Below are 9,932 nucleotides of genomic sequence, written 5' to 3' on the forward strand. Positions count from 1 at the left end.
GCGCAGGGATGTTGATGTTTCGCGCATGCTACCGCAGCGATGGTTGTCGAGTGGGGACGCGCCATTGGGCCAGCCATTGCTCCATGTAGGAGGATAGACCGTTCAGATTTGGCCGCCCCGATCTTTTCGCCCATGCGACTGCTCTCCGTCTATTGCGTCGAGCTCAACGGCTCTGCCCTATCGACTACGCAATGCTCGCAGCTCGTAGCACTGCAAGGTGTCGTTGCGCTGTCCCCGTTAGTCCTGCAAGTAATGGCCGATCGTAACTTGTATTTCCTGCGCAGGGTCTCAGCTGGTGCTTCTTGTGTTGTGTATGCGAAAGGTGCTGCATCTCGCAGGAGCACACACCAGTGGCCTCAGATACGTAAACGAAGTGGATGTCGCGCTCTTCGCGCTTCATTTGGTGGCCGTGATGGCGGCAGTGGCCTGTTCCGTGGCTGTGACGGGGGTCGCAACGCTGCATCACTCGTCTGCGTCTCTGGTGATCGGAGCGAGTGTCGCGGCAGCAGCCTGGTGCTTCTACGGGGCTCAGCTATTGTACGAGTTTCTGCAGTGCAGACAAGGATGTAAGGTCATCACGCTTGTGGTGGCACTGACTGCTACGGAGGAGTTCATGCTGAGAGGGAGACCGGTGCAGTCAGATGTGTTGGTGGTGACGTTGGTGCATTGGCAGTCGCTGATCTCGGCTGCGGTGGCGGCATTTGCAGTGCTCAGAGTGCTCAATTACCGACGACGCGGAGTTTGTACTGAAGATGGAGGAGTATCTAAGAGTTTAGAGAAGAAAAATACGATGGAGAGTCCGTTGGATCGTGTAGGATGGGGGCTCTCTCAACTCTCGTACCATTGGATCTCTCCGTTTATTGCGCTGGGAAAGAAGCGTCGACTGGAAATGGAGGATGTTCCCGATCTCCCGTTGAGTGACGCGACGTCTGTCGCTGCTGCGCGGTTCGAGACCGAGTTGCAGCGTGAATTCCGCGATAATCGCGTGCCAGACTGGTCATTCCTGCGTGTAACACGACGGCTGTACGGTGCTGACGTGCTCCTGTTCGCTGTATGGTCAACTGTTAACAAAGCTATTGGACTAGCGAGTCCGTTGCTACTGAAACTCTTTCTAGACTGGGCCGATTCGCCGAATCCTTCACTCTCCAAAGGCTACTACCTCGCCGCGGCAATGGTAATTAGATCGATCCTATCAGCCGTGTCGGGTACACAGTACAACTTGGCTTGGAAGAGATTTGATCTCCGGGTTCGAGCTGGACTGGTGTCTGCTATCTACGCACGAACACTGGAGCTATCGGGAGAGGGAAGACGTCAAGCTGGAGGACTCGGGCGTATCACGAACTTGCTCTCTGTTGATGTGGGACGCATCATTGGAATGCCCAGTACACTATTCGACATGGTCCTGATCCCAGCAGAGATCGCTGTTGCTCTTGTCTTACTGAGCAAAGCCGTCTCTGTTGCGTTCGTCGCTGGAGTCGCAGTACTGGCAGTCATGCTACCGCTCCAGACTGTTCTGGGTCGTAAGATCCAGAGCGTCACGGCTGAGATGATGCGCTTCCGGGATAAACGTGTGGGTCTTGCAGCTGAAAGCCTCAAGGCGATTCGAACTTTGAAGCTGCTGGGATGGGTAACGTCTCGACTTGAGGCTATGAGTGAGAGTCGAGCGCTAGAAATGGGGAGATTGCAAGTGCGCAAGTATCTGGACGCCTTCTGCGTCTTCTTCTGGGCGTCCACGCCGGTGATTGTACAGGTGTCCGTCTTTGCCACTGCAGTCTTCTCTGGACGAGACATTTCGGCTGCAGATGCGTTTACGGCGATAGCATTGTTGGACCGACTTATCTTCCCCATGAACTATTTCCGTGGATTATTAATGGATTTCTAGAGGCACAGGTCTCAGCGCTGCGTATTCGAGGCTTCCTATTTGACAGAGAGGAAGACAAGAGCAGAAAATCTGAAACAAACAACGAGCCTCCATCCAATTCCAGTGAAGTAGACGAAGCAGTTGTGAGTATTCGTGACTATGATTTTGAGTGGGGCTCAGCCAAGATGGAGACTACTGAAGACGATGACACTGATGGATCCAGCGCAGAGACGCCTCTTTTAATGGAAGATTCGCCTTCATCGCCATCATCTCGTCACCACTTTGTACTGCGAATCAATCAGCTACAGCTACAACCAGGATCGACGTATGTGGTGTGTGGCTCCGTGGGCTCTGGTAAATCGTCGCTTTTGCTTGCGTTACTTGGCGAAATGTCAGGGCGATCGAGTAATGTTGCTGGTTCCTTCAAGTGTCAAGCGTCTTTACGTTGCTCGTACTCCCCGCAGACCCCGTGGCTCTTCTCCGGGGGTGTCCAATCCAACATAACTCTGGGTACTGAAGACGTAGGCGAAGAAGATTCAGAGCGATATGAGCGTGTTCTACGCGCCTGCGAGCTCAACGTAGACCTTCACAAGGTAAAATCTCCATTCAAGGTGGCTGAGAGTGGCAGTAACTTCAGTGGCGGACAACGGGCTCGACTCAATCTAGCGCGTGCTCTCTATCAACGAGCAGATCTCTATTTGCTCGACGATCCTCTTAGCGGTTTGGATGTGACTACAGCCAGCAAAGTGGTGACCAACTGCTTCATGTCAGGCTCCAGTCTCTTCTCGAAAGACGCTGCTGTAGTCATCGTGACGCATTCGCTTCACCTTCTGCCGCTTTTCCCTACCGACACACAGATTCTCGTCTTGGATGATGGCTACATTGTCGAGCAAGGGACTTATAACACATTGAAGACAAAAGACCCTCCCAGTCGCTTGGTCACCGTACTAGACAACTCTCCAAACGAAGTAAGCGACACCAACACCGAACCTACTGCTCAATCAACTGAGGAGACAGCTGAAGCCGACGATGAGGCCGAGGAAGCGACGGAAGAGCAGCCGTCCGATGAAGAAGAACACCGTGAATCTGGTGTCGTTGGGTGGCACGTCTGGAAAGCCTATGCGACGGATGTAGGTCGGATACTCTCGGTTGTCATTGTCCTGGCTGTAGCAGTCATGCAGGCCTCTTGCAACTCACTAGACTGGTGGATTGCTGTGTATACGAACGGCAAGCATTCCATCTCCCCACGGGAGTTTGCTCTGGTGTTGCTTTACATCGCTGGAGCGAACATTGGGGCTGTATTCGTCCGCTCCTTTCTCTTCGCCTACGGTGGTCTTCGAGCCGCGAGATCCACGTACAACAAGCTGGTGCAGAGTGTGTTTGCAGCCCCTTTGAGGTTCTTTGAGCGCACACCTACCGGCCGTGTACTCAACCGACTGAGTGGAGACACGTACGCAGTTGACGAATCTTTGCCTTTCATTATCAATACTTTCCTAAGGGATGCAGCGGGTGTGACAGGTGCGCTGGTAATTCTCTTTTACGGGAACCGATTGGTGTTAGTGCTGCTGGTTCCTCTTAGCGTCTTGTACTTCCACTTGCAGCGGTATTATCGTCCGAGTTCGCGTCACCTCAAGCGACTGGATGCAGCTACCCAATCGCCACTACTGGCCATGTTTACGGATACGCTGGACGGTCTCACGGTTCTCCGTGCTGCAAGGAAACAGCAGCAGTACATCCATGGCTACGGAGTGCGTTTGAACCGAAGTCAGCGTGTTTCTTTGCTCGGTTCAACGACTGGTGCGTGGTTCGGACTGCGCCTCGATATGCTCGGCGTGTGTGTAACCTCGTTTGTCGTTATATTCGCCGTGGCTGACTTCAATCTCACGGGGTCTGTAAACCCTGGTATCTTGGGTCTCACCCTCACGTACGCGCTTCCAATTGTGGGGAGACTCAACGCCATTCTCAATAGTTTTGTGGATACTGAACGGCAGATGATTGCTGTTGAACGTGTCAAGGAGTACGCCGATTTAGAGCCCGAAGAAGCTGTCGTTGGAGCTACCAAGACAAGTGAATTACCGCATTTCTGGCCGACAGCGGGTCACATTTCGATCAAGGCGTTGACTGTAACTTATGGCCCATCGACCCAAACTTCTGACAAGGTTGATGCCGAGTGGGAGTGGGTGGGGCCACGAGTAGTAGCACCTGCGCTGAAATACGTCACGTGTCACATCCCAGCGGGTCAGAAGCTCGGTATCTGTGGACGTACAGGTGCCGGGAAGTCGACGCTGTTGAACGCTCTCTTCCGAGCTGTCCCGTGGGAACGTAGCGGTAGTATCTTGATCGACGACGTGCCATTGGACTCTCTTGGACTTCAAGACCTGCGGTCGCGACTTACGTATATTCCCCAGGACGTGGTGCTTTTTTCGGGTACGGTACGCTCCAACCTCGATCCCAGCGGAGCATTGGAAGACGAACGCCTTTGGACGGTGCTGCGAAAGTGTGGAGGACTTGCGAATGCTGTTGCTAAGCTAGATCGCGGCCTAGATACTGTGGTCGAAGGTGGGGCGGAAGAGACGTTCAGTCAGGGACAAGCTCAGCTGCTTTGCATCGCAAGAGCACTACTGCGTCCCTCGAAGGTTCTTTGTATTGATGAGGCCACAGCATCTATTGATCGTGAGACTGAACGTGCCATTTCGGAGGTGGGCAGTCGTCTTTCAAACCCGTTTCTGTGGGGTTCTGACTCGTTGCTTTGCATGCGTAGGCTATTGCATCTGAATTCGCGACGTCGACAGTGCTGACTGTGGCGCATCGTATCCAAACAATCATGCACTGCGACCGTGTGTTGCTACTGGAAAATGGCCGCATCGCTGAGAGTGGTGATCCGAAAGAGCTGGTGAAGAACCCACAGTCATTATTCTATCGATTAGCGAACTCTGTCGCGAGTGAGACAGAGCTGCTTTGATAAACGGTTGAGCCATTACTGACTGCAAAGGAACCAAATTTGCATTTGACAGTTTGAGGAGACGGATCGTACTTGAATTTTGTATGGGTATATACTGCCAATTACCTGCCAGCAAAAATCATCATCCAATCACAGTAATCCAAATCATGATTTTAACTATTAATAATCGAATGTATTAGGTCTAGGTGTCATCTAAGCCACGTATCAAGTCCGATTATAACTGTAATACATGTGTATGTTCATTCAGCTGTCAAGTGGTAGACGTATCACTTTCATATTCCTCTTTATCGGACCTTCGCGATGGGTAGGGGAATTACAACCTGGCAACACATTGCGAGCTAAGGCAACTGCTGTCTCAGCATTTTCCAAGCTGTTAAAGAGTGAGGATGTTGAAGAGGAATACGTAAAGAAAAATATTGAGGCGGATAAGAGTGGCAAGAGCTTTGTGTGCGTCGTGGATAAGTTTGGAATGTATCTTGCGTTTAGTGAAGGAAAGAAGGGTAAATTGCTGGCGCGAAACACTGAAATGCAGTACTATCGCCACGACAAAATTTGGCGACTAGAGCAATGTCCTCAACACCGAGCTTCGCTAAAATCGCGGCTGCTTAAAACAAACAAAACTCTAGAAAACGTTTGTCTGAAAAGAGATGGTGGTGGCTTCGTAGCAAAGGCTCTACCATGTACAAAGGCTGACTTGAAAAAATGGTAGTGTATTTGTATGTCAATGCATGTTCTGAGAGTGACTACCAAGATGCTTCTCTTCTGTGTCTGCTCTGATACCTGTTCGGGCGAGCTTCGAACCTGTCGACGATCAAGAAGCGGAACATCTCTATAGATACCGCTCGTGTCTTCCTCTTTCACTTGGTCCATGTGAAGATGTCGGAAGAACAAGACTTACCTCTCTTCCCCCGCCGACTTCGCAGCGTGCGCATTGCTCGCTTTTGCTTTTTTGCCTCTCTGGTCATGCTGCATCGTGCCCAGCTCTCATCGGGAGCCTGCCCGACCAAGTGCAGCAAACGCCGACCACACTATCACCTGACGTGCCGCTCATGAAGCTCCTAAACGCACCACCGGTGACCTCTTGTCTTGCTGCGCCTGCTGCTCCTCCTTCTCTTACTGTTGTGGCCCCGACAATCTACGCACATGTCAACCGTGTGCTTGATCACGTCGCCCCTGCCGCCGGTGTGTCAGCTGCTCTCACGTCGCACTCGTTCCGTCGTGGTAGGGCTCCGCATGCCAACGGCTTCGAGAAGATAACCGCGCGCTGGATCTTTGATCGCGGATTTTGGAACCTAAGCACCACAAGCAAAGGGTTCAAATACATTTCCAACACAAGTAGAGGAACCACATGCCAATGTAATGAGTGGATACAAATCCGTGGAAATTGTCCCTCTCCAAGACCTGTCCAGCTTTGACGTAGACACGCTTGACGCGATTGCCGAGCTGCAATGAGTCTTGTTCGGAGCTTGCTATCAACTAGAGACGGAGAGCTTCAGCATCAACCGGGATGTTCTGGACGTCCTAACCGCTTGCGGCGTTAGGCACTATCTCGTCGTAAAGGGCTATCTTAACAGTCCAGCGGTGCAGCGACTCGAAACCTGTGCTACGCCGGCTAGACGTACGCTTCCGGACATCTTACGCCTCCTCATACACGTGCGCTAGCGCATAAGCCGAAGTAGTGGGTACAGAGTAGGCCCATTACAGTCGGCGGATCTGGACACGGCGGCGAATGAGCCGGGGGCGGCTTCGCTGTGGGGTCGAGGGCCCTACGTCGATCTCAACGACTAATGTGGAAGGTCCGAATACGGGAGAAGCGGCAGGTGCTCGAGTGGATGAGCTCACGCGACTACCCTGACGCAACGTGCTCGAGGATCAAGGATTTGTGGTGGAAGGCCACGAATGATGAAGCAGCTGCATTGACCAAGGAAGCGGTGGAGGTGATTGGGTACACCTTATTAACGGCAGAGTTAGTATCCACCAAGCGGCTGGGTCACCCTGGCCACTCGAAGCGATATAAGTACCATCGCGGCAGCGTATACCAAGGCGCGAGCGTGCAGACAGTGAGAGACGACGACCGACAAATGCCAGCCGGGCGTGTACGTGCCGTACAAGCACCAGACGTGGGATCGCTACCGACGGCGCGAGTGCGAGAGAAGGGAGCGTGGGGACAAATAAGGATCGATGCGCCTACTACAGCGCCGCAAGAGAAGACTGACAGGCGGCTGGCGAGCCCCTGAACGGGCTGCCACCCGGCGACTATGTGGAGGGATTCACGGCTTGTGTGGCGGAAGTGCTTGGCGTGCGAACATTTCGGCTCCACACGTAGTACGGGCAGGAGATGGCCGTCGACGCGCTATTTGTGGAAGGTGCAGCCGGCGCGTTATTGCTCAGCGAAGAATGGATGATGTGTAACGGCATGAAGATCGACTTCACGTCATGTGAGGTGGAATAGTACGATGTCGACGATAAGACGGTCGTGCTGCTCAGTTGCGTGATGGACAAGTACGACGACGACGCGCGGACGGTACGCATCAGGATGGTACGGATCGCGAACGCCATGACGAGCACGTGTAGGAGGTTGGAACTGGTCGTGGCTGCGCCGGAGGGCACCACCGGTTTGATCATGCTCGCCCACCGCGTAGAGACACATTTGTTGTTGGCTTCGACTCTGACCACGGTGCACGACGGCAAAGTGTCCATATCAGTGATGAACATCGTGGGACGGACGACAAAGTTGCCCGTGAAGGAGGCGTTAGGAGCTGGGTCCCCGACGAGTAACGCCATGGAGGTGCTCGACACGACGGAGAATTGAGCAACAAGAGGGTGCGACAGTGGCTGACTGACCTAAGTGCGAGAACGGATCCTTTGAGCAACGAACTAGACCTAGGCGTCGGCGACATGAGCGGCAACGACAAGAAACTCATGTTGACTGTGCTACGTCACTACTCCACGTTACTGGAACCGAGAGAAGGATGCCCTCCCATGACGTCGCTGGGAGTCGAGCACGAGATTCTCACGGGCAACATGGCTCCAATCAAGGTGAGGCCAAGCCGACACTCCCCGGCGGAACAGGAGCTGAGCTACACAAACGTAGAGGACATGCTCAAGAGCGAAGTGGTCGAAGAAGCTGCGGGGAGTGGGGATTCCCCGTCGTATTGGTGCGCAAATAGGACGAGACGGTGCGGTTCTGCATCCAGTGATCTGGGCGATCAAGTTGTTCAGGTCGTACCTGTATGCGCGCAAGTTCCGGCTGGTGACGGACGACGTAATCGGAAGTGGTTAATGACCTCCAAGGAGCTCACAGGTAAGTCCTACCGATGGACATTGCAACTTCAGGAGCTGGATTTCCAAATCGTGTACAGACCAGGGGCTAACAATGTGGTGGCGGACTCGTTGTCCAGGGCACTGGCGAGAGTAGTGACGGTATAGGCAGGGCACGAGAGCCAAGTGCGCGAAGTCCCCGCCGTCGATGGAGAAGAACAGCTATCGGAATATGTGTGCGGTGTGAGATCCGTGACGAACAGGCTCACGACAAGATGGTCACGAGGCTGTGAAGGCAAAACAAATATGGTGACCGAGCGATCGCGGAGTCGGACGGCGTGGCGCATTCGACGGTACCCGTCGTATGGTGCTACCGACGGCGCTACGGGCGAATGCACTGATGTAGAACCACGCCTCAGGGTACGCGGGTCATCTTAGACGCAACAGAGGTGCACCAGCCCGACGGTAAGCTGTTTGTGGTCGGACGTGAAGGCACACGTCAGGCGGTGGGGCTAGTCGTATAGAGACTGTAAATCAAGCAAAGCGAAGGCGCGGTTAGTAATACCCCCGGTACGGAGCCAGGAGACTGGCAGTCCAGGCGATGGATGGGCACTCGACGTATCCGACCCGTTGACGATCGCGAGGGCAACAGATACGTGGTGTCGGTCCTGGAATATGCAACGAGCTACGCGGTGGTGGCGGCGCCCAGCCACACGGTCGTGGATGTGGTGTAGCAGGAGTAGCAAAATCTGCGAGATTGCTGGATCCAACTTACCAACAGCGCCCAGACACCGGCTAACGGAGGGGACCCCCCCCCCCCGGTGATCCGTGATCTGCTGAGCTCCTCACATTAGTTTTCCGTCGGTAGGGTGGGATCTTGCTCTCTCTGTAACTCCCGAAGAGCTCAAGAGGTGAAGCTTGAGTGTCTTGGCGAGACGTGAAGATGGGGTGGAGTAGTAGTAGTAAGATCGTCACTCTGCGTCCGTAGTTGTTTTCTGGTTCCCAAGCGAATATTCGAGCTTAGTGGATCCAGGGGCTAGATCTGGAATTCGGCCGGAGAGTTTGCTTTGCGGGTGTGCTCCCTTGCCTTTGTTTCCCTTTGTATCGTACTTGCCGCCTCCTGTAGCGGGATCTTGAGAGTTGAGATACTCTTAGGTATACCCGGCCAAGTAGTAAATCCGGTTAACTTTTCTGACCTGCACGTGTAAAGGAAAGCTTACTAGGTGGTAGGATCTGGCCAATATTTTATCCAGTTATCACTACCAACACTAGATGCGCAATTCCCAACCTTCACCGAGCTCGAACGACCAATGTTATTCCGATTCTTGAGGACAGGAAGGCACTTGCGTGATACTCTGCAAATTGGGCTCTGATTCGTAATTAAGCCTATACCTCCTGAACTCTACCTTCTATGCATTTTCCCTGCTAAATCCTCTACCAGGCTCGGCGGCATGCCCTTTTTCTCCTCGGTCCATCACCCCAGCTGTATCAGCATCAGATCCACTGAATCCATGACGTGATTATTATGAGGTCGCCATATTATAAGTACACAGTTCCGGATCCAAGCCACTTTGATCCACCTTACTGCAAGTGTACACTCATCATGGATCTAAGCCCTCCAATCCTCCAACATCACCTTACGAATGCCTGCGGTCTCCATAACTCCACAAAAGCTCGAGATCCATTGTATCCACCATCTCCATATCCTGGATCCAGGTCACTCGGTGTGGGATCCTCAATCCCTTGGATCCGGACTTGGAAAAGTGGGATCTGAGACATACAGCGATGAGTCTGCCTTCTCTTTTGTGCTGATACCAGATCCACCTCGATGACATCCACAGTCTTTTC

The 9,932-nt window shown here is 53.2% G+C and overlaps 1 protein-coding gene across 1 annotated transcript; it reads left to right on the forward strand.

Moving 5' to 3' along the window:
* Window positions 1-132: 132 nt before the first annotated feature.
* On the forward strand, window positions 133-4,659 carry PITG_01370 (ATP-binding Cassette (ABC) Superfamily; the record flags this gene model as incomplete). The annotated part of the gene is made up of 5 exons (XM_002907994.1): window positions 133-217; window positions 285-715; window positions 770-1,859; window positions 1,931-4,560; window positions 4,654-4,659. 5 exons carry the CDS (start codon window positions 133-135, stop codon window positions 4,657-4,659), a joined length of 4,242 nt encoding a protein of 1,413 aa, XP_002908040.1.
* Between the last annotated feature and the right edge of the window lie 5,273 nt (window positions 4,660-9,932).

Source organism: Phytophthora infestans, genomic scaffold (assembly GCF_000142945.1).
Source record: "Phytophthora infestans T30-4 supercont1.2 genomic scaffold, whole genome shotgun sequence".
NCBI classification, from domain to species: domain Eukaryota; phylum Oomycota; class Peronosporomycetes; order Peronosporales; family Peronosporaceae; genus Phytophthora; species Phytophthora infestans.